The sequence below is a fragment of the Styela clava genome, chromosome 6, assembly GCF_964204865.1.
Source record: "Styela clava chromosome 6, kaStyClav1.hap1.2, whole genome shotgun sequence".
Taxonomy (NCBI): Eukaryota; Metazoa; Chordata; class Ascidiacea; order Stolidobranchia; family Styelidae; genus Styela; species Styela clava.
In genome coordinates this window covers 4429995-4455847 of record NC_135255.1, presented here as the reverse complement: position 1 = coordinate 4455847, position 25853 = coordinate 4429995, and the positions used below count along the sequence as shown (strand labels likewise).

General features: G+C 33.6%; 1 protein-coding gene across 2 annotated transcripts; it reads right to left on the bottom strand.

Annotated features, from left to right (window-relative positions):
* Positions 1–679: 679 nt before the first annotated feature.
* LOC120331957 (gephyrin-like) lies at positions 680–25085 on the bottom strand. Of its 2 annotated transcripts, none has more exons than XM_039399141.2 (17): positions 24870–25085; positions 20267–20345; positions 19528–19585; positions 17952–18139; positions 16545–16611; positions 14083–14171; positions 12685–12916; positions 11613–11682; positions 10529–10660; positions 8917–9009; positions 8241–8416; positions 7335–7547; positions 7001–7169; positions 5887–6001; positions 5158–5222; positions 3438–3541; positions 680–3134 (listed from the first exon to the last, which is right to left on the bottom strand). In XM_039399141.2, the coding sequence occupies exons 2-17, from the start codon at positions 20299–20301 to the stop codon at positions 2904–2906; spliced, it is 2037 nt and encodes a 678-aa protein (XP_039255075.2). In that variant the 5' UTR covers positions 20302–20345; positions 24870–25085; the 3' UTR covers positions 680–2903. The 2 variants fall into 2 exon arrangements, with proteins under 2 accessions (XP_039255075.2, XP_039255074.2); XM_039399140.2 differs by lacking the exon at positions 24870–25085 and adding an exon at positions 20963–22449.
* Between the last annotated feature and the right edge of the window lie 768 nt (positions 25086–25853).

The window sequence follows — 25853 nt, the reverse complement described above, 5'->3', positions numbered from 1 at the left end:
AATCCATAATGGTGAAGGCTACTTAAAAAGATAGAACGGTCAACGGTGTCAAAGGTTTTTGAAATTTTCCAATAGCATGTTGCTTGCCTTCAAACGTTCATTAAACAAAACGTCACTGCTCGACTGCCTGAGCTTCGCGTGCATTTTTGTTTAAAATTATTGTTTTGGTCTTCAAAAGACGCGATGAGGAACTAGAATTAAATAAAGAAAACAGACGTTAACACCCCGCCCGCGAATATGCACTGAATACAAATTCTGTAACGAGTTTTCAGCAATACGTCATCAAAGAACGTTTCCGAACTGCGGTCGATTTTTGTTAAAAGGGTTAAGTTTAAAATTCACAAGTAGAAAACAAGGTCGACATGTATGTGACAAGCGTCAAAAATTCTGAAAAAATATATAGAATCAAGGCAAGCTGTACCCGTTCTTGGTGATGCAAACTTCAACCAATTGTTTGTTCATCAGCAGTCTGTCCTGTTGAAAAGTACACTTTTGAAGTGTTATCATGAATATTGCTTGTCCATGTCTAGTGCAAACTACACAAAAACAGTATCGGAGAAGGTAATTACACAAGTTTCAATAACCACTGGTAAAAGTACTCCAAGAAAACCTATACACCTAAAATTCACTAAAACATCAATGATAAACATGATGATACAGAATTTTAAAGAACTAACAATTTGCAAAGCACATTGGAGCATTTTTATTTACAGTTGCAATCACAAAACAGAATAAAACAAAAAAGCTGAAAGTGTCCATAATTGATAGAATTATTAAAGCCTTCATATTATAAAAAGCTTTTGGTTTACAGCATGATTTTAGATCATAATACTGTGGTCCCATTATAGATCGCCCAAATTATAATACATCCCCAAAATGTAATAGACGCCATCTTGTTTTTATCAGAACTTCTTAGTCCACGTTTTTATGTTAAAGATTGTCAAAATACACAGACTTCTAAATTCTCATAATTTACAACATTATGGTCTAAGGTTAGAGTTAGGGTTCTCAATAAGGTATTATTGCACCACGATGATCATTTTAAAATCCCATTTTGGCTAAGTTATTCCATGCCATAAAAACTAAAAAAAAATTTGGATGTTAAAAAGATGTCATTACACTAGCAGGTTCACGTTCAATTGACGTATTTCGTGAGCCGAACCAATTTTTAAAAATCCATAATAAGCTTTATTTGATATTAAATACGTTGAAATCTCCTATATTATATGCTGAATGGTGGCTGATCATTAATATAAAATGTAATATCACAATGTCTAACAAGTAATTGAAAACTAGAATTGATGAAAATATTCAATTTGACTTCAAAATGACTTGGACTGTCGACATACTAACACAAAAGCTTGACCAACACAGGCATAACAATAAGAAAAATAAATTGACAATTAAAATAAACAGGTGCTTTCAAATTGAAGAATGTATCCATAAAAGCGCAAATCATTTCAGACCAATATAATGATTTAATAGAAGAAAAGTTGAATAAAAGTTATAATAAACCATCAATAAATACTTTGTACCCATTCCTGCATAGCACAAAACTATATAATATTTTCATAGGAGTGGTTCAGAAACAGTTCACAGATTCAAATCCTAATTGCTAGTGACAGATTGAAAGATTGGTTATTCTGTTGTGACACTGAAGATTTAAATTAAAAAGCTAAGTAAAATACGACAGAGTTAAGCAACAGTAAAAGCAAACCATATAACATAAAACGGACCACACTGGACCTTATTTCAACAAATGCTATTCTTGATGTTCAATAGCAGGGGTGGCCCACACTTAGTCGATCGCGTCTGGTGCCGAGTGAATTTAATAACATACCCAAAAAAATTACCTTGGACCAGTTTCATGCAGCGCCTAATGCGTTTTTTTTCAAAAAAAGAAAGAATACAGTGCGATACATTAGAGGTAAGGTCGGGCCATAAAACTCTAGCCCGACACCGGCCCGTGGGTGTTTTACCCGACCCCGACTAATTAACTACAGGCTCGAGCTCGAAGCAAACCCGAAATTTTATATTTTATTTAGAAGTTCTTTGAATTCCACACATAGTTTTAGTATATATTTTTTGTAAACATATATTTATTTTAAAAAAAAGTCAGCGATAGAGATGCCCGACCCGAGCCGAATGTAATGATTCACATTTCAGGCCTGACCTGGCCCGAATTTCATCGCCGCTGCCGAGGTTTAGAAATGAACGTAATGAATATCGTGTGCCTGGACTGACGAACAATTCTACAATAACTTCTGCTGTATGCAAAAGTTATTGTTTTACTTCAAGAGTAGAGTGATAAATTTTATTCGCAATGGTGGCAGTTCCGGGTTTGATCACACATTTTCTTCAACATATATATGCCTTGTGCCAAGAAGACAACGATAATTACCTTTTTTTATTGCACAGGGTAGAAAGACGAATTATTATATAAACATCGGCAAAAATATGTATCAAAACTAAGGGTTTGGCAGTTTTTCTCATATTCTTATGTTCATATATTATCGTGGTGTTTTAGAGTATTAATGCTTTCATTTTGTGGTAAGTCGACGCAAATGGGAGTTGAACACAATTAAATTATTACAGAAAGACATTTTATTTTCTCGAAGATATCATGAATCGAATTACTCGCCGAAAGAGTCGGCTCTTTTTATATTCCAACAGAAAGACAAGCACCTTGAATGTGTGATGAGCAGTGCAAGTATGAGACAAGCATTAACTCGCACGTAATCACGTTGACATAGCCAAGCTTTTTGGCAGCGGTGAAATTTTCCGTATGTGTGTGCGCGGTTATATGAATCTCCAGTTATCAGTTAATCGTGAGCTATTTTATAGATTTTAGTCGATCACGGTCAAATGCAGGTTGGCCACCCCTGTTCTATAGAGCTTCTAATTTAAATTTTTTCCAATATCATAGCGTCGACTAAGTCACCTCTACATAGTTTGGAACATTCAGAAGTCCTTGGTGGCAAAACCAAGAGAGCATTTGCCTTATTCATGCTAGTCAGTTTGCTACTGATTTGACTTCCTGTGCTTGTTGCCCATGGATCATTGTCATCTGGCTTCCAGAATATCACACATCGCTGGTACTCTGGTCTAGCATCCAATTCAATATCCGACGAAATCTTAGGATATATCAAAATATCATTACAAATGGAGAAAATTAGCATCCAAAAATTGGTACTTAATGAAAACAGCATACACTCTTAATCTGAGAACCCATTTTAGCTCTATTTCTTATATGAGATTGTTGGCAAACTGTTACAAAATCAATATATCCGATCCAATACATTTTGAAAGGAAAAAATACACAGTTTGACTCCTTTATACATAATTACCTCATTATACTTTTAAAAAGTGACTGCAGCAGCATTGTCTGCTATGTAATTTTCCAGATGGAAAAATGTGCAAATAAACCGATTACTTACTCTTGCTTTGATAATTGTGGCACCTGGATTATCCAAGCCACTCATTTTTTTCAGTGCAGGTAATGCAAATATATTGAAAGTTACAATTGCAGACACCGGATTTCCTGAAAAAAATGTTCAGTACATTGGACAGATTGCACAAATAAAAAAGTTTGGTAAACACAACTGGAAAATGTAACTAATTGGTCCTCAAATCTTTTCAGTGGCATAGACTCCTCTGATGATTTACATGAAAGTTGAGGACTCCTTCAATCAAAACCAGGGGCCCCATTCACAAAGCTTCGTTACCGCTTTACGTGTTAGTTAAGCACCGACTTTCTTGTGGAAAGCAAAAATGGTATTCACAGGTCTTCTTCTCACATTTTACCGAGAATCGGTATTCACGAAAGTTCTTTAACGCGCTGAAGAGCTCGCTAGCTAACGAGGACAATCTTCGCCTCGATAACAGTTCGGATTGCTCTCAGCAGTGATTCAAATTAAAATAGGCTCGTTGAGACGTTAGCATACTTTGTAAAAATTGGCATAGTATCAAAAGACCTTACTCGGGTAAGCGTTTATGTAGTCTAGTGCCGTTAACTTAGCTGCAGCATTTACAGATTAAACTAGGGTTGAGATTCAGAGATTGTTCAGTTGTTGAAGTCATTGTTTTTTGTTTATTCTAGCATTGGCCTACAGTATTACAAACACAGATTCACAAATGGCTACCTATATTGAAGCCTGCAGAAGAAAACCCCCAACAAAGCTTTGGCAACTCACTGATTTTATTGTCTGTTACACAAGTAGTTCACAATATGTAACTTGTTTTGTGGCAATAAATCTCTCTCTCTGTAACTTCATCATTTATCCCATGTAGCCTATCCGTCAGTCTATAGATTACGCCACTGCTATATGGACAAAATTTCAAAACGCAGGCTGCAAAGGTGAAGCAGAGAAAGCCGATAGGTTACCGCGTTCCACGAAGGCAAAACACGCTCGACCGTAAGCGGCGACATTTGAAAACGGCTGAGTGATCAGTCAGTGCATTTTGTTCTCAACTGCGACCGTGCGAAAGATTTCGAGAGAACGCTAGTGACCGTGCGTCAAGTGCTTACTAGGTCTTTGGTGAATCGCATTTAACGAGATTTCGCTATCACGATTCTGAGAGATACAGTTACGAAATCGTAAACCCGGCTTTTTACGAAGTTTAGCGAATGGCGCCCCAGGTGTAGTAGCTTTTCATTGAAACTGCAGATGCAGAATAAAACTTTACTTCGAAGAAGAGCTTGTGCTAATCAACAAAAAGAACCTTAACTTGTAAATGAAAAAGAACCTATTGCTTTGGCTATTATTTATCGTATACCACAAATATATGGAAAATCTGCTTGCTTGTCTTCAATATATTGGACAAACTAATTGCAAACACACACCGATGGTCACTAATTAGATTAGTTTTTAACAACTGCCAACATGCCGTTCACCTCCTATATATGTAACCTTACTGAACATTGCTAAATATAGAAGAAATGAAATATTCATATCATCATGGTCACTGGTCAGCATTACTGATTCAGAGTAGAAAACAAAATGCACACTGTTGGCTTTAGTGCAGCGTTCATTTATGGATATTGAATTTGAATTACCTACAAAATAAGCTTGCAAGCTTGTTTTGTAGGTAATTCAAATTCAATATCCATAAATGCAGCACTAAAACCAACATTACTATCTCGCACTTCATACATACCTGGCAAAGCAAAGAATAACTTCTTGCCAGCTTTAGTAGAGACAGATGCAAATGTTGTGGGTTTTCTAATATAATAATAAAAAGGTGTTAACTGTTAATTAGAATCATTCATTACAACTTATTTATAATTATTATGACATCAGAATGCTCAAATATGAATTTAATGAATACAGATTGAATTTCTTATTAATGTATAAATTAGTAAAGTCAATCATATGCGACTTGCAAATAAAATCATAAAACAAAAATATTCATAAAACAAAGTTTTTTGAATTTTTCCAGTTACTGAATTTTCTGGTTAAATCAAGTGTGTATACACCAGTACTTAATACGGAAAACAACATTCATTTCATTCCTGAAAAGTTAAAACATCTTTGCTGTCATTGACATACATATTTTTTGACTATGCTCAGAGGACAATAAAAATAAAATCCATGTTGCTATACGGTGTGACTCCAAATTAAAATTCATAGCTGACTATAACACCAGTGAGATGATTTATCCAACCCTCAAGGGCATTTGTCAATGAAATAAACTTAACTATATCCAAAGCATAAGGATAACCGAGAGGAAATCGGGGATAATTGCACTGTTTATACCATTTATTCAATTCAGCACATTTTATAATATTTGTAACAAATGTAGTCTGTGGGATGAAGATGAAGAAAACCTTGTTTTTTCAGTTTGAAAACATCAGTTCATAAGTTAAAAAAATATGTGCACAATCACCCAGGTTTCATTAGTATCCGTCCAAAATGTATTTTTCCTCCTAGGCTTTGCAGTGTGGATTTCAAATAATCTTTTTCTCCCATAGATACTCCTCCAGAAGAGATGACGATATCAGCTGTAAATCAATATAAAGATACTTCAAACACATTTAGAAAGAATGCCTTATATGTTATAGCACACTTTCACAAATCTTATTCTGTAACGTTCCCTCAGAAGCAGCTTACAACAATAATAAGAAAACAAATTCATATGGTTTAAATGTAGGAAATCATTGTTCTTTATAAGTAGTGGATAATGGTTGAAAGAGACTTGAAACAATCTAAATAAATAATTCTAAGAATCGATTTAATGCAGCTGAAGGTAACATAGCAGTGCTCATGAAGTAAACGTACCAAGATGGCGCACAACCGGAACATAGTATGTGTACCAGGTTAGGGTTGTGCGTCATCTTGGTGCAAATACTTCCGGAGCGCCAGTATAACTTTTTTACACAGTCGACCTAATAGAAGGGTGACTGGATGATGCTGTTGTCAAGAGTTATCACATGCACATCCATGAACAAGGATAGTCATGAAGTTTGACCAAGAATAATGTTGAATCTTATATAATAATATATGGGCTACCTAAATTACTATTAGTTGATCCCTCCCTATGTTCAAAAGTCATAGAAGAAGGTTAAAATTCAGTTAGCTAAGCTCTTAAATTTTTTGTTGATAAAATTTTTACTGATTAAAATATATGCATGTTTCAAAATTCCCTCCAAGTACCGGTAATAGGCCTACATTAGAATATTTCAAAAAATTTCGATGTAATTGTAATCTCAATGATGCATAAAACCACTTTTAACAAAGGTCAGTAATGTGATATCTATGAATTTATTGTAACGAGGCACAAAATACTAACCACAGTGAATACAGTAAATTACTCAATGAATTGAGGAAAAAGGTATTTGACAATTTATCGCATGCCAAGTATGGATCATTGATGAATTTATTGATGGCCAATGATTGGTAACAAAAATTTTTAACACAAAATTCGGAAATCATGGTAAAATGTTATAAAAACAAATTAGCAAATAGAATAAAAACCCCAATGAATGGAGGTGTGGTTGTACCCTTTTCCACTGCATTTTCTAGTCTATCTCTCAATTCTTCTGGTTCGTCTTGAACAATTCCAATATCGATCGTTTCATAACCAGCTAATTTTAATGCAGACAACAGCATGATCCTGTTGCTATCGCGTATCTGTCCAACTGCAAGCTGTTTTCTTTTGGGGCTGGTTATCTAATATTAAGAAATTATTAATGGAATATGTGTGGATATACTTCGACAAAATATGTAGCTCTAATAATTGGAGAATAAAATGATCGACCAATATTTTAAAATCAACTGCCTACTAAATATTATTCATCAACTAATATATAATGCTTATTAGGTATATTTAATCACCTCATTTCCTGTTGACAACACAGCGACCTTAGGCTTGCCATAGACAGGAACATCTGTGATTCCCAATGACGCTAAAACACCGATTTCGCTAGGTCCCAGCAGGGTTCCAGAGCGTAATAAAACAACTCCCTTCTTGATGTCAGACCCCACTTGCCGAATATCTTGTCCTTCCTTTGCTTCTGTCAATATGGAAATCCTCACTTCAGTGTTTCCCTGCAATTGTTTTCAACTGAAATAAAAACTTCAACAGCAGACACAAAATTATCATTAGAAAAACTAAGGCTTAGGCAGCATAGATGGGATAGTGGGTGCTCCAGCAGCGTGTGTACCAATATGGAGGTAACTAATTTTGTTCGCCTATATTACATCAAGTTGTGTAAAGGGACTGAAAGCCATGGGCAGGGGGTATTTTCACTTGACTAACACAGACAGTCCACAAACTCGTGATAGAACTAAAATAAGGAAAATCAGAATAAAATTATGGCCTAACCCTAACCTAACACTAGGGGAGTATCAGATAGTGGGGATAACGCTTGGTGTTTTTGTTGAAATAACGTCTGTGTCAATTCCTCAAAGTACCTGCAGAAATTTAACAACAATGAAAGCTTTGAGGTAAGAATTCAGACCTCGAAATATTAGAAGGCAATTATGAACCCATCAAAGTTACAGAAAAATTCTGAGCCAGAAGCTTAATTGGGAGTCTTATACCAGATAAAGCTTCATTGGTACAAACCCTCTGATTTGAAGCCAGATGCTTGCACAATGAATGTCATTTATGACAATTCTCGAAAGACACCATGAAATTTTAGTTGAAAGATTTATAATGGAAAATATTGAATAAAGCACGTCTGACCTACAAGAGATTTTTTTGGATTTTACAGGTTAGATATTACATTTGAAACCTACCTGATCAGCCTCTTCAAGTAATTTTGTATCTTCAACTTGTACTACAGCGTTTGCCCCTTCCGGCAATGGTGCCCCAGTTGTAATTCTCATAGCTTGTCCTCTCTTCAATTTAATAATAGATGGAGAACCACATACTGATGCTCCAACTACTTCAAAATCTCCTGGAGTATCTGATGCTGAGAAAAAAAAAATAGGACTTGTGTACACAGTAGGGAAGGATTAAAATGTTTTAGCACTATTGCTAACTTCCATTGTGCAGCAAAGTTTTTATTGGAATTGAAATGAATGTCCCACTATAATAAAGTATAAAATAAAACCATGCAAAGTGATCATAAATCTATATTTCATACAAGATGTAAAAATACAGCAGTCATAAAACATTGATTAAGAATAGAGAAGTTCACACAAAACTGTTTGTATTTCATTTGAGTAAACAGGTAAAATCCTAAAGAAGGAAAAATTGTTCTCATTAAAATTGATAACCCATAATTTGATAAAACTAATTATCAAATGCAAATATCCACTAGAAAGGTGAGTCTCCTTTATATTTGTATAAACAAATGCTTTTAAAAATAATGATATAAATCAAGCACTATAAAATTACAATAAAATTTTGGCTTTCGAGCGCAGTTTATTAAATTCAAACTATCAGTGAATGAAGGAATATAAATCTTACCAATAACGGCATATCCGTCTTTAACAGAAGCTGCAAATCTTGGTATTGACTCTGGAGATTCTATATCCTCAGCAAGAACATATCCCAATGCGTCTGAAGCACAATGATTACACTTATATATTATATTTGCACCTCCTGAAGTATGTGCACCAAGATGGTGCAAACCTGAACTCGGGCTGTGTACCAGGTTAGGGTTCAAGTTATGCGCCACCTTGGTGCACATACTTTAGTAGCACCTTATATTTTAGGCTTAATCATAGTTTCAAACTTGTATTGTGATTGTTGTAATTTGATAGACAGTATTTTGTAAAACATGACAAAACCATGATATGATATGTAGTTTTTTTGTTCAAAAAAAAAGTCATGGAAAAGCTCAACAAATTTTTTTGATCATTTGATGTCTTCAAACTCGTAAATTTTGTATTAGACACTCCAACTTACAATTTTAATTTCGCTATGAATCCCATTATATCAGTTTTTTTTTTAATCACTGTTTATTTTCACGTCTTTTTATTTCATTTAATACATCTGTATGGGCCAACAAACTATATATGGTATCGATAAATCCCTCATGCAATTTAAAAATTTTAAGACTTTATGAACACCCTGTATATGAAATCTTTTTAATTATTGATTTATGCAAATTATATTTTGCTGGAAAACATAGACAATTTTTAATTCTTGAAAAATCAAATCCTCAAAACTAATTTTAGATAAATATCTGAAGAAAGAAGTATTCATGAGAATATCAGTCAGAGACCTTAGACTTATCGATCGAAAGTTAGGGGATCCCCCAAAACTGCGGTTTCGATTTGAAATATTCTGCAAACCCGAACTGGATTGTTTCGATTAGTTTCAAAATATCAAAACTGTAGGAAACAATAGCCAACCTTCCCACGTCGTCGTCGAAATACTACTCAAATACTTTTATGAAGAATTCTGCAAATCCGAACTGGATTGTTTCGATTAGTTTCCAGCCAATAGCCCAATTTACCAATTCTAGATTTTGTGTCAAATACAACGACGCTAACCCGGGCTGCGACGGTTATCCAAACACAGCCAACATTGCAGGAAGAGTAAATATAAGTAACGAGATACGATCTCGCGGCGTGTATCCTTCGCTCTGACTTAATAGCCTGGAAAATTTCTCGAAGGAAACTTGCGCATCGCGACGACGTCAAAGTTACAAGAGGGATATGAACAATGCTCAAAGATTAATCACGAGATACGATCTAGCGGTGTGTATCCTTCGCTCTGACTCACTAGCGTGAAAACTTGTGCATCGCACACACACACATTCAGCGTATCTCAAAAATCTCTTGCTTTGTAAAAATCGTTCTCTCGATTTGCAAAAATCCAGATCTCTTCATCTCTAATTAATTAATAACTCGCTAATTATACGACATAATTCATCCAAAATCAATAGGCTTCTGATCCGAGATATGATGAATGCACATGCAAAATTTGGAGCAGATTCAACCTAGCTTTTGTGAGATATCGCATGTATTTGACAGACAGACAAACAAACAGACAAATACCAATCAACATACTTACCGATCTTAAGATCGATAAGTAATAACATAAAAATGTTTTCTATGTAAAAATGTATTACCAGAGTACAAAACGCTTTTGATTGGTTGTTTGACAACATTTTCCAACACTGTGGACAATGCTTCATCCATTTGCACAAGGGGATAAGGTGAAGTGCGATCTCTTCTGGCAACTTTTGAAGGAATCAGAGAATCTGTACAAAAACATATGACAATAAATGGCAGTTGGATATTTCAGTGCCATTTTGGCGTTTGCATATTGGAGTCCTGAGGTAGTTGGTTGGTAGACAATTGGTTCAGGTAACAGATTATTTTAACAAGATTCATTTTTTTCTTAAAACTTTGCCATGCATTCACATATATTTTTTCATAGGCATATAATAAATGCTCAGTTTCATATGACATTCTATAAACAAACACCAATAGAAGAATCGCCTAATATACATATTTGCTTCTTACTGCATAGAAGCTTGATATAAATCCAAAATAAAACAGCTTAGAATCATTCAGTTCAATTATCTTTTTCCTTTTATATAAAAAAATTTTACAGACGAAAATTATTATTAGAATAAATCGAATATAATATTATAATTACAACTATATTAATTTATATTTACAATTATTCACACATTTATTTTTATATGTGAAATAGTTAAGGTATCCTGAGTTTTTAATAACTATTATTTGAAACAAAGTTCATGGCACGTCGAAAATTTTATACCACTGATTCGATAAATCATCAAAAAAGTGGCCATATATCCACATATCATTTCAATCTCGATTCAACTATATTAATTGGGCACTGGAACTGTGAATTTAAATGACGTCATCCTTAATGCAGTGCAAATTAACAGTATAATATGTGGGAATGTGAAATACCACAATTATATATATATAGGCTATATATATATTGGTGAGGGTAAACAATTCCGAGTAATGCTTCCTGAACAGAAAGATAAAATATAATATTAGCATGGTATAACTAATTTGTATAATAAAATGAATCAATATCTTAATTTAATGAAGTATTTTTTGAAATGACATCAGCCCTCCCAAATCCTGTTTACCAAACTCCTTTCTTAATTAAGAATACAATGATAACTACAGATATGACCACACAGAAAGACAAATTAAGAAAAATATAACCTTTAGCCAATTTTCTTTTTTCCACCGATGTGGATTTTGATTCGCTTTTCATCTGACATAAAATTGCTTCCTGAAAACATGGAAATGTTATTATAATAAACATATAAAATTTTACCAGTTTTTACACATATCATTTTTTCTCAAAATATTCAAATCATTTATAATTCGATAATAAAATTTAATTAAAATGAATTCAAAGATGGAATTTTGAATTCGATCTATGAACAACAATGCCGCTGGCAAAAATCTGATTTATGCCTGGAAATTTTTTTTTCTTTATACATGGTTTAAAAAAAGTAAAATGTTTTTTAATTAAAGAGATACATGTCAGTAAGACTACTAAATAAAGATATTAATTTTCAATTACAACAACTGAAATTATGTGGGTCATTGTATAAAAAGAAGGACAGCATGATTGAAATTTTAGTTTTTAATAGTGACAGTAACCCCAGTGTATGAGTAGGAATAACAAATTCCGAAACTCATAAAAGCTTTGACCTTTATCCAAGCCAAAAATATCGTTTGATTTCAAGCAAAATTGTATTGAATCCCAAATATAGCGTATTCGATTACCATCCAAAATAACAAATGAATCCCACAGGAGCTTTCGTGTTTTAACAGCACACATCAACACTGCTTTGTTTTTGAGTTACAATAGTGTGAAACTGAAAATTAAACATCTTATCCGATTTATAATAAAGTAACCATCATGTTTCCAGTATAATTTCCAAATAAATAACATAATTCAATGAAACATTTATACTTTCTGAATGTGCATAACAATCATATGCGTACTGCTCGCTCTATATTATGAAATATTCTAGATAACTCAAATGACAGGGAATAGAAACGTATTAACGTATTTCTCAGACCATTTTATTGTCTTTAAATCCTCTTCATTAATTCAGTATCGGGCAGTTTGTTAATCTTACTCTATTGAGCATTTTCTTTTTACAAATTGTTTATAAAACTTAAAATCTATTGGGTGATCGAAAACAGGGTTTCTCAGACCTGTGATTCGATCAATTCTTCAAACCACAATGCATTATTCTTCAATATATATCCTACTCACCGAGTCAGATTCTAACGTTGACAGAGATAGATCACTGTCTAGATCTGCGTCATCCAACTCCAAGTCTGTGGCAGTTATTATTTGATTAAATGAGTCAGGTATATGATGACCATGAGCTCCGTGTGCAAAATGATCAGTAGTATGAGATAAGCTGTGAACATTTAATACATGATGCCCAACAGTATCCAGAGCAGGTTGTCTTAAAGGTGTTTCATTACTGGCAGAAAGCTCCCTGAAATCAAATATAAAAAAATAATCAAGCTAATCAAGTGAATAAAGTATATAACTTCAACACCAATCGAAGATAAGAAAATTCAATGAAATGATAATGAATTATCACTGATAAAATAAAGAACACAAGTTGTTGTGATGATATGGATCAGAAAAGACTAGGCATATCGTTGTTTTAAAAGAAAAAATATCACTATTTGAAAAGCGATGATAGAAAGTTATATGTTTGATCACAACTGCTTAAGAAAACTTCCGGCTGGAGTTAACATTTGAAAACTTCAACCACAAACAATATGATATTACTTCACATTGGAACACACAAATTTCAAATTGACTATGCCCACTTGTGAATGTATTTTTCAATGTTTTGCCAAAGAAAGGATTCAACATCTTAATGCTCTTACAAAAGCAATAAAAATTTCATAGTAGGTATTTAAGAATTTCCAAGGCTGCAGATTTTGTCAATTTAAAAAACGTGTTAATTTTTCCCAATGACATTCAAATATGTTGGTTTGAGATTAAAGTTGAAGTAAAGTCTACAAAACTCTCTGTAAAAATAACCAATGGATTTTATGCATAATGTTACTTTCATTATACAGTGATACCTCCGTAGTCGAACATAATTCTGGGATTGGTGTTTGACTACCGATTTGCTCGAGTACCGAAACATTTTCTGCCAAAGACACAATGGTAATTATTTTAGTACGTTCAGCTACGCATACATTCGTACGCATTTCAAAATACTCAAAGTATTAATAAATTTCTCAGTTTTCAAATCCGTTAAAATGGTGGACTTCGCCATGCCACACCGTAAGGCGAGATCAGACACTCAGAATACCATTCTCGTATTTTGCAATAATTTCTTTTTTCAACTTTTCCGTTTCCTCTTCTCCTCCCCTTATCATTACTTTTCTTTGGAGCCATGCTTAATGGGAAACAAAAAGCTCTAAATCACAAAAATTTCTCAACACATATTATACCCCTGACGTTCTGACTTGAACTAATGCTTGTTTAATGGTCGAGAGGTAGTCGATATGCACGGTTCAGGTCGGGTGGTATATCTCACTCGGCCAAGCTCCTTATTTTCCTTTCCAGTACCGCAGCATTTTTTTGGTCGACTACTGAGGTATCACTGTATATTTACTTTACAGTGAAAAGAAGACATACCTTTGATGTGTACTTCTCACTTCATCAAGATCATCCTTTAGTAAATCAATGGCATGACTGACAACAGGCAGTACAAATTTGAGACATTCCTATCAAAAGATAAATACTCAATATTAATGTTTGTTTTTTGAGGAAAAAACATATTCAATAAATTATAGAATTACCGGTAATCATGATTTCACTGCAAAAAAAAGTAATTTTTCCCAAACAAATTTTAAAACAAAAGAGAAGTATTTTGAACTTCATACAGTTAATAAGTGCTTCCAAATAATTCAATTTTTTTACAATGATATTTAAACTTAGCAATATTAAATAAAAACAAGTTAGATAAATTAAGGAAATGTTTAAATATGGTCTATTGATTCTACAGGTAATACTTTCTCCATGTAATACAAAAATCATTGACATTTCTAAAATTTTATTTTTTTGATTTAATATTAGATTTTCAGTATATAAATAAAATGTAGAAAGCATGAAAATAAAAGAGAAATTACAATAAGCTATTCACTATTCTTCTAAAAATATTTGAAGGGGTTCAACTAAATGTGTGAAATGCTTATTATTATATAACAGGATGATATTTCAGTCATTTGATTCAATCTCTCAGTGCTGTAAGGTTTTAACTAAGAATACTTCACATCATTTGGCCAACACACTATAATAATATTTCTAATCATCAAATTGATATTTAATATTTAAATTAGACCTCATTGCATTGAATTCATGAGTCAAGATTCGTATTACAGGTACATCACTTCCCACGTCCAACCTATAGTATAGTTTTCTTTGCTCGTTATTACAAAAAGCAAAGTTTAATGTAGAAACTTAACAAAGTCCACATCATGTTACACAAAACATGGTTTTTCTGCAGGCTCCACCCGCCTCCACACTTAGGAATGAACAAATCTTTTAAGCAATCAGATTTCACATATGGATATATCTCCATCTCATTTATCTAAGAAGAATTAAATTCGTATTCATATGCAAAATTGGTACTTTTCATATTGATTTGATAAAGTCTTTTTCTAGCAACTACGATTGATGTAAAGCAAAAAAATGAATTACATAGTGAAAATCAAAATTTGAAAAACAGGATTTCAGAATAGGCCTACTAAACTATTTGTCCATAAACATCCTGCAATATTACTAGTACTACTTATCCTAAATAATTTGAAAGATTCCTGAATCTGCATTGACTGGAATCTGATCATTCTTAACTATGGTATTTTATGGTCTGAGAATATTACATAATATAATACAAATACCACAAGTTTTATCTTATTTTTGTATATACAGGTTCATTGAGAGGTTACATTGGTTAGGCCTACTATTTATTCCATGTTATATAATACATAAAAAAAACAGGAGAAAAATTAGATGAAAATGTATGTAAAATTGTAAAGTATATATTATATAAGCTCCATGCTACAATGGTAAGATGGTGGAATATGATTATTATGTGCTTTGAAACCAAAGTACCGGTACCCCTGAGGCATTTAGAATTGTGATGTAACATTATGTAACTATAAAAATATTATTATGCAACGAACAGATCTAAATCTTTAATTTTTGTGATTTGTAATGTGTGGTTGGGCTAGATATAAATGAGAATGATATTTGCTTTGCTTTTTGTTTTTTAAGATTTTTTTAATGATCATCACTCGTCCCAAGATCTCAACGAAAAGTGGAAAAGGCATTCATTCTCCAATGTTGACGACTCACATGCTTTTAGTATTGCATAGGTTAATCTTTGTTACAAAGATGCAAGTACCGTAGATAGTGGTTAAGCAAAAACTTGAAACAATTCAAGTCACTGTCAAGGGGATGGACCAGGAGGTGTAGGAAAGACTGCCAACATTACAAAAAAAATAAATTATAATTTGAGCTACAAGAGTATATGACCTTCTATGTAAATGACAATTTCTAAGGACAAGCCAACTATCAAAATATTTCAAATGAAGAATGATAATATACAATATACTTTCTTGTATCACAAATTTTAATGATGAATATTCCTAATGAACCTAATATTGTTATGTGAAACCTTCTAAACGTTTTCCCAAAACATATGTTATAATAACAGTCAACTATGGCTCTCTTGCAATCAACCATTTGACAGAGGATAATAAACAGTGAAAAATAATTTCATTGAATATGCATATAAGCCATCCATATAAGTTATCACATATAAATCAATGTAAAGTTTAAAGCGAAAGTGGAATATATTTCCTGACCGTCTTGCGCAATATTTTAAACCACAGGTATGAAGATCTGTAAACTAACCATCCGGGATATGAAAATGCATTGTTTTTCATCTCTGCAATGCAATCTATAAATTTGTTATGATAATTTTTCTCAGTTTCATTCATTTTGAATATTTTCGGATCTCTAATAAATACATGATTAAGAGTGAGACTACTGACATATACAAAAACATATGATAGAATAATAAATATTCCAACCTCTGCTCCTTTCATGTTACCGGGCAAATTCAGAATAAATGACTGCCCACGAATTCCACACTTCATTCTGCATAAAAAATATATAATTTGTAAATGTAATGCAAGAAAAAGAATAGCATTTGTCAAAAATAAAAATCTAAAATAAATCCACTTTAAAAAGAAATAGACAAGCTTATGTTTAAATATAAACATGAAAAATGTACTCAGTTCAGAGAATTCATGATTAAAAATTAATGAGATCTGAAATAATGCTTCCATAAACTCAAATAATAAAAAATATTACACAAAATTTTTATATTTTATTGAAGCGATATTATAATTAAGGTTATTGATTTCCTTAAAAGGAAAATATTCTATGTATCATGATCAGAATTTTGCTACGTAATGGATTTAAAATAGTAAAATATTTTTTTGATACACACTTCAAATTCTGATTAAAATTTAATAAGCATGTATTAATAAGCGACTGAAAAGAATTCAAAAATTTATGATACAAATTTATTCACTTCACAATGTTTAACATGTTTATAATAAATCTCCAATAAAATCAGCCTAATGCTCATCAGAACGTGAAACAAAAATCAATGAAAGCCAGGAGAGCACTACATCAGTATGTAAGATGCCAATCATGTTGACATTAATCTCATCTCATGTACAATAAGAATCCCATATTAGAATTCTATTTTAGTTAATATTGCTCTTCAGAATGGATTCTTTAAATACCACTAACTGGACTTTACTGTCAATACAAACATTCATAACATTTTCTAATAATAACAAAAAGAATTATCATTCTCAGCATGTAATTCTATGTTACATTACATACATCAAGTTGTAAAATCATATTATACCTTGAGCAACCCGTATCCGATAAATTGTGATTTGATAAAAGATAGTTTTAAAAATCAATTTGGCATTGTACAGCACAAATGTTAAATAATTTTAATACCACTCAGTAAATTATTCACACACAAGAAAAAAGCATAGTGACAAAAAGAGTTAAAAATTGGGTACTCCCGAAGTATGTGAACCAAGATGGCGAACACCGGAACGTAGTATGTGTACAGGTTAAGGTTAGGCCATAATTTTATTCCAGTTTTCCTTATTTTAGTTCTATTACGAGTTCGGGGACTAGCCAAGTGACCCCCGTGGTATTTGTACCTGAAATTATGGCCTAACCCTAACCTGGTACACATACTACCACATACTAAGTCTATTCACTTTAGCAAAGGTCAATCCTGTTTAATTTCAATATTTTTGTTCGTAAATGTACCACAATTGGAAAAAAATTAGATGCGTTTCCATTATCATTTTGTGCTGGATAAGAAAGTTTGAAATGGCAATGAAAGGTGTAATCCAAAAACGAATAATGAAATATCTAAATATTCAGAGGACTTTCTGACAGACCTTGATAGCATGGAGAATCGTGTAACAGCCAGTGATGCCGTGATAAGCCCGATTGGTATTCCATTGACCTCTCTCTCTATTACTTGTGCTGTAGCATCTGGAGTTACATCTCTTGGTGCAAAACCAGTTCCACCACATGTGATTATGAAATTTATACGTTCCTTGTCACACCATTCAATCAGAGTATCCTGTAAAAGTATTTGATATATAATGGTCATCAAATGTTCAATCACTATAGTATAGTACACATACAGTTCAAAATTATTTGATTATTCAATCAAACAAATATTTTAATATTATCCAACAAAGATTTATAAAGTATCATGTTATTTTTAGTTTTCTCTACCGTATTTGAATTCATTGACTTATATGATATTAACTTGATTATGATTCATGAACATCAATTTATAGTTTATAGTTCAAATTCAAAGCATTGTTACAATGACATATGGCAAGATTGTTTCGGTGAGTCAAATCACAAACATATCACTGTAATCCTGCGCATGAAGTAAACTCCGAAATAGTGCTTCCTAAAATCAATAATTATGTTATATAATATGTGAAATTTATCACACAAGGTGACTGTTCAAGTCATTGCTCTAAATTCTGTACAGAACATGGTTTATATCGTGAATATGGTTTCAGTAACATGGATACATATTAATAAATAATAAATTAGAGATGTAAGTTTAATTTTCAAATAACCATGTGCCAAAATACATTAAGATTTGTTTGATACTCTGACATTCTATGTACCAGGGAGAATCAAAACCAAATAATCTATTCCGAATACATTCTAAAAAAATATTTTTGAATATTGAATAGTGAATACCACATAAATTTCAAATTGGGGCATGTTACACAAATAACACATAGAAGTCAATGTTTATTAATGGTTCAGAATCGAAAATGCAAGAAAGTTGAAATAAACAATGATTTGATTAGTTTTCTATTTATTACAGCTTTCAAAATTACATACTGTAAACCTTTTTGGGCAAACTGTGAGATTTCAGTTGCTAAAAATAATAGTTTTATAGACGAATTTAATCCCAAAAACAAAAAATTAAAATATTGAATCAAATTATTTTTAAATCAATGAAAATATTCATTTTTGACATCCATTCTATTTACATGAAGAAAAATTACAGTCCCAGTTATTTTGATCCAAACAAACACTTCCTATAAGATTTTTTGAATTTCGAGTTTTTTTCGAAGTGGTAACACTATGATCACCTATGTTCCGGTATAATATTAAACAATGAAGTATTTATACAACGGTGGTATACAGTAATTACATCACAACTTCCAACGCATAGCATGTGACGGATAATCAGGAATAATAAAAATATTTTTAATTACATAATCTCTAAAATGACGCATATGTTGGTGAAACCCATTGGGATGTTCTAGATTAGATCAATAAGCAGTAATGAATCTTGTTGACGTTTAAGAAAATCTTAAAAATACATAGCCTACCTATGAAAGTCAGGTTACAAAATTGAATATCAAACTCAACAGAAAAATTTAAATCAGGTTCCAAGAAGTGAAAAAAAAAACGTGCAAATTTGAAACATACCTTGATCGCATCAACCTCATCTGGAACAATTTTTCTAACCTTTACAACTGCCTTCATTCTAAAAGTAAATGCTTATTAACTTATATGAAACGCATATAAAATTGAATAAGATCGTAGAACTGCTATTTTGCATGCAGCAATTTCATTGACATGAGTTCCCAGACCGTTGAACATATTTAAATGTTTTTTTCATAGCCTTAATGTTTAACACCTAGAAAATGGCAAATTATAAAATTGAATTATAAACATTAACAAGAGGCCAAAACAAAGTAGTACATGTATGTTATATAATCTGTTACAGCACACTACTGTTACCGCAATCTTCATGACTAATGTGAAACCAGAACCGCCACAAGATGCGCAATTTTTGATGACATTATGGCACACAAAAACGAATCCCATAATGCTCACAGAAATTTTTGAAATATACAAAAGTAATATCTTTCTACTAGCGAAAAATACAAAGCGATTTTTCATAACGTTACGAAGAGAAATACCAGCAACAAGACTAAGAACAGCAACAACACAATACCAAAACGATCCATATGTACACCTTGTGTCCAATAACAATTCACCTAAATCTTAATTTATGTTTGAAAAACAATTCTGAGATAACTTCATGGAATCTTATAGGAACGACTTTGTTACACATTTTTAGACTGGCAATATTTGACCTTCGATAATAAAATTCTAAAAATAATGTACTTTCAATCAACACATAATCAAATACATAGATTACCCAGTATATTCAACCAAGATATTTTGCAATTTCATTCCACTGATGTCTTCTTTTGTCCCAGCATGACATCTGTCACTCACTGTAAGTAAAGTTAATGTTCAGTATCGGTTAAAAAATTGCATTATTGTGACAGTGTGGCAGAATAAAAAAATACATATCATGAGGTCCACCACCATATGTTAGCTACCTAGGTGCGAGCTGAGGTCGACTACATCATGAAAACATATAGAACTTTCATTTATCTATTCAATTCAATATAAGGATATGCAGTCCACAAATAAAGCGTAGGCATAAGTGATATCCAATAGGGAAGAAAAATGCAGTGCTAGACCTCACGCTACAGCCTACAGTGCAGTACTTGATTGTACAACATTCAGATAAAGCAATACCACAGAACAACATCAGGTTGTTCATATTTTAAGTACAATTTATAGTGCAGCACTGGAATCATTCAATAGGTTGACTAAAAGCGTAAAGGAAATAGCCACAAGGGAAATTTGTGAAAAGCAGGTGAAAGCAGATGTTTTGCCATACAATACGAAAAGTTTATATTTATTAAATATCACTGCTGAAAACAACGATTCTGTGAGACTATATCGCTTCAAATACCATAATATTTAGCCAGCGGGCCACATGCTGAACAGAACATCACTGAATAATGATTTATTGCATAATATACAAAATATTTTAGCTCACCTGTCAGAACTCCACAAAATACAATTTTTTCCTTCGTATCTGCCATCTTTCGTTGCAGGAATAAAGCATGTGTTGTTGAATTATGATATAAGCAATGAAGCCAAAGGCTTTTCAATGCCAATATATACAGCCAGTAACGCTGTATTGTTTATTATTTTGCTTGTATTAATGAACTAATATAAAATATTACAACAGTACTTGACTCCTATATCCGCCAATGTTAATGTGGTAAATTGGCCTCTCTTGGCTCAGTTTTGAATTTAATTAGCAATCGATAGACAAACAACTCGTTTTAACAAGCAGCCAAACAAAAACATAAATAAGATATACGTTACTTATTCTACAGCAGTGCTCTTCAACAGGGGTTCCCCAATACATGCAGTGGGGTTCCGTGAGTTTATAGGGTGCCTTAGGGGTTCCGCGTTTTTTTTTTTTTTTTCAGGTGCTTCAGCATGTTCATGCGTCATTATAAATATTCTTAGGCCACCGTGTCCCATTCAAACTACAAGTATTTTGATGAGCGAAAGTAAAATAATTATGGGTCTTCATATATCGAATACTCATATGGCATCTCTCATCACTGCATTAGGTGTAAACTGAAAAGAGAACTTAAAAATTAAATTTACTGGAATTTGATTAAACCTCAATACAAAAACTTTCCTGCCTATAACATTGGGGAGGTCAAGTATGTTATAAATCTGCAAATATGTAAATGTTTTGGTAGCAACAAGACAGTACTGCAGGAAGAATTAAGACTATAAACTAACTAATGCAGTAATGTTAGAAAAAAAAATGCAGAAAAACAAAGCAAATTGAACTCAAGCAAGTTGGCGGGTCTGGTATAGTTTAGTACCACATGTACTTCTAGTTGATCAGGCTCAACAATTTTTGCATATGTCAATCCTAACTCCCACCTGACTACGTCACCGAAAAATTACGTCATTTCGACGTCACAGTGGCGTAATAAGGCCCACCGAAGTATGCGGATGGCGCACAACCTGAAAATAGTATGTGTGTGTGTGTAGCAGAGTCAGGTTGTGCGACATATTGCTGCACAGACTTCTGGAGTACCAAAAGGTAGATAAAATTTCGCTTGATGACCTATAATCCGGTACATAACCTTGTAAATATACCGGAAATAGCGCCATAAAACCATGGCTGCATGGCGAGAGGCGCCGTGGTTCTTTCGTGGCAGGAGGTGGTAATGACTGCGTCTACTGTTTTGCGTTGTTTCCCTGTGTTTTGCGCTGGTTTCTTCTGTTTCGCGCTATTTTGCGCTCTTTGCGGTGTTTCGCGCTGTATTCAGTAAGTAGTAAGACCCCTGCGCCTCGTCAGGTGGGGGTTAGGAATAGCATATGCAAAATTCGTTATGCTACGCCCACCGGAAGTACTTGTGGTACTAAACTATACTAGACCCCAAGTTGGCTGCTACTAGACTACAGTACTACTAGCCTTCTCTCCTAATGAAGAGAGATTTAACGCATTAGAAGAAGGCGTGCTACTAGCTTCACAGGGCTGACGGACAACTCGACTACACGGACAACTCACCAGAGACAACTCGACTACCTGGAGACCTGGTGAGTTGTCCGTCTTTTCGCATTTTCTACGGTGGTGTTTTAGGTCTATAGAAATGCGTTTTTGATATTTTTAGTGCGCAAATGTTGAGAAAAATACATTAATATTCTCTAGAAAGCATTTTTATTTGTATAAGTGGCTTATTTTAATCATGTTGTATGAATACAAATACAGTCTACAGACGAAATTGGAGTAACGTTAGCGAAGTTAGACTGTTGACTTATAGGACTGTGTTCGTTTAATTTTATGAACTTTATTGGTATTAAATGTTTTGAATGAGCACATTTGAATATATTAAAACCTTTATACTTCACAGTAACACTTAAATATTTATGAATGTGAGCTCAGTAGTCTGTGGTTGCAGTAGTCTAAACTCGCCTACGGCAGTCGCCCGTCAACTCACCAGTCGAGCAAACGCTCTGCGACGTGACGTCATCGATGCTCGAGGTAAAGACAACTCGACTACCGAGCAACGAGAGTCAGACAACTCACTAGTCGAGCAATCGCTCTGCGATATAGATGCTCGAGGTAAAGACAACTCGACTACCGAGCAACCTCACTAGTCTAGCAATCGCTCTGCGATATCGATGCTCGAGGAGAAGACATTGCTTTGCAAAACGCAGACTCAATAGTTGCATAGCATTTATTTAGTGCCGACTGATATTAGTTGTAAGCCAACTTACCACGGCAAGGTTTCAGTCATAGAGTTGGAAATTCTTTTTGCAGAAGAAAACCAGGAACAGATAGGCACTGTCGCTGCGCCTGGCAAAGAAACTGGGCCGAAGAATGGATGAAAGATGTTTACTTTTTGTTACGATTAATGAATTTATTATGATATTTAAATACTAAACGTTATGGGGAAATTTAATGGATGGAAGGTTTTGTTTTCTTTTTCGTTACGAATATTGAATTTTATTTGAATACTGAACGTTATGGGAAATTTGCTGCGTTACATACTTACTCTTTGCAATACTGCGGCCCGTAGATCCTTAAACACCTCCGAAGAAGAGAGTCCACAGATAACTCTCCTTCCTTAAACTGTTCCCAAACATGTTGCACCCTCTCGTTGGCTTCCGCATGCCTGCCGTTGACACGCCCCACAACATTCTCTTCCAAAATATCCACAACGTCCGCCTCTATCCCTATACTTACCTCGTACATTGTTGAGATTAAACTGTAAAAAGGCATATTTTTTCGAGTTATACTGTTAAAATGGCGGTGCCAACCTTCCAGATGATTGTTGGTTCTTATTTCTACGTCGAATACTGACCAATCCTTGGGAGTCCAGACACTGTTGTATAACCATGTGTTTTGAAAATATTCGGCGAAGTTCTTGAGATCTTGAGTATGCATCTTTTCTTTCAGTGATTTGAACCTGGGCGTGATAAACATAGTAGGTATATAGCACAGCGCCATGACATGCTTTATCAGGTCTCTTGTTCCAGCGTCCCTAAAACAAAATAAAACATGTTAAAACAAAAGAAGTACAAAGACATATATAAATATGGTTAACCACTCACTTGTTGTATAGGCTAGCCAAATTAGCGATTGCTCGACTAGTATGGTTGCTCGGTAGTCGAGTTGTCTTTACCTCGAGCATCTATATCGCAGAGCGATTGCTCGACTAGTGAGTTGTCTGACTCTCGTTGCTCGGTAGTCGAGTTGTCTTTACCTCGAGCATCGATGACGTCGCAGAGCGTTTGCTCGACTGGAGAGTTGACGGGCGACTGCCGTAGGCGAGTTTAGACTACTGCAACCACAGACTACTAAGCTCACATTCATAAATATTTAAGTGTTACTGTGAAGTATAAAGGTTTTAATATATTCAAATGTGCTCATTCAAAACATTTAATACCAATAAAGTTCATAAAATTAAACGAACACAGTCCTATAAGTCAACAGTCTAACTTCGCTAACGTTACTTCAATTTCGTCTGTAGACTGTATTAGAATATTTATGTATTTTTCTCAACATTTGAGCACTAAAGGTACCGTAATTTTTCGTACCTTCTCTGTTCTAGTGCGGTTCCTTTAACTACCGGAACGGGGTGGAAAACATACATAAACCTACCGGAACGAACCTTTAGATGTCTTGCAAATCTCATTTCATATACTTCCATGCAATTTTTATATTAAATCGGCACACTTGGGAGGGGAGGAGGGGGGTCAGTGGTAAAAATAATTTTCTTCAATTACCGGAACGGACCCCAAATTGCAGGAACGCAGTGAAAAACCCACATAAACACACCGGAACGGATGAACGCAATGAATTCCTGAATCATCTCTTATCAATATGAATTAATGATAAAAATCGATAATCAAAACCTTCTTACATGTTATTAGCCTTTAATTTTCCTTGTAGATAAGATAACGTAGTCATAGATTCAAATTGAAACAAATAAAAATTGTTTCCACAAAGATTCTTGTGCAGGTGTTGTAACTATGTAGCACAACATGAATATCCACCTAAACCTGTCATTATTAAAGATAATGTTGTTATTTTAGTTCGCGTTCCTGTCAACCGTAAAGACTGCCGTTCCGGCACTGTAATCTACCGTGATAGATTGCATATCGCTTCGTGTCCATATATTTGAGCATCGTCCTCTTGTTTACCTACATAGTCCAGCGTTTCCCAAACTGTGTTCCGCGAAACACTAGTGTTCCGCGAGCATCTTCGAAGTGTTCCGTGGAAAAAGAATCAAAAAACGTCTAAAATGGTCGCCATGGAGATTTATGGCAGGGCTTCCCAAACTAGAGGCCGCTAAACGAATTTTAAGGGCCGCAAAGAAAACACCAATTTTACAAAACATCAAAAATGCATATTTCGAACTGTATAAGTATAGGATAGGATAGGATTTATAAGTTTATTTCGACTCCATAATCAGCAAAACAATAAAATGAATGGTAAAAATAAATAAATAAAAACTGATTATGAAATCAGGAGAGCGAACAAAACCTTAGATAAGGTTTAAAACGTACAGAATGTATATAAGATGGAAGGTTTTGCCAAGAAGATGTGGTACGTGTTCACTCACCTAAAATAATTGAAATATTTCACACACGCTCACACGCACCCACACACACAACCATATAGAAGTTATTAAGTTAAGGGAACATGAAAAATTACATACTGGTAGTTAATAAAAAATAAATAAATAAAAATTAATTGCCACACCATATTAATAAATTTATCATGATTGCCACTGCCAAATTGATCAATTTTATAAATGGGAGTGAACAGTAAAGATAAACTTTTATATATAAAACAAGAGAGCTATGCTCAAATATATGGACACGTAGCGCCACCCAATGGCAAT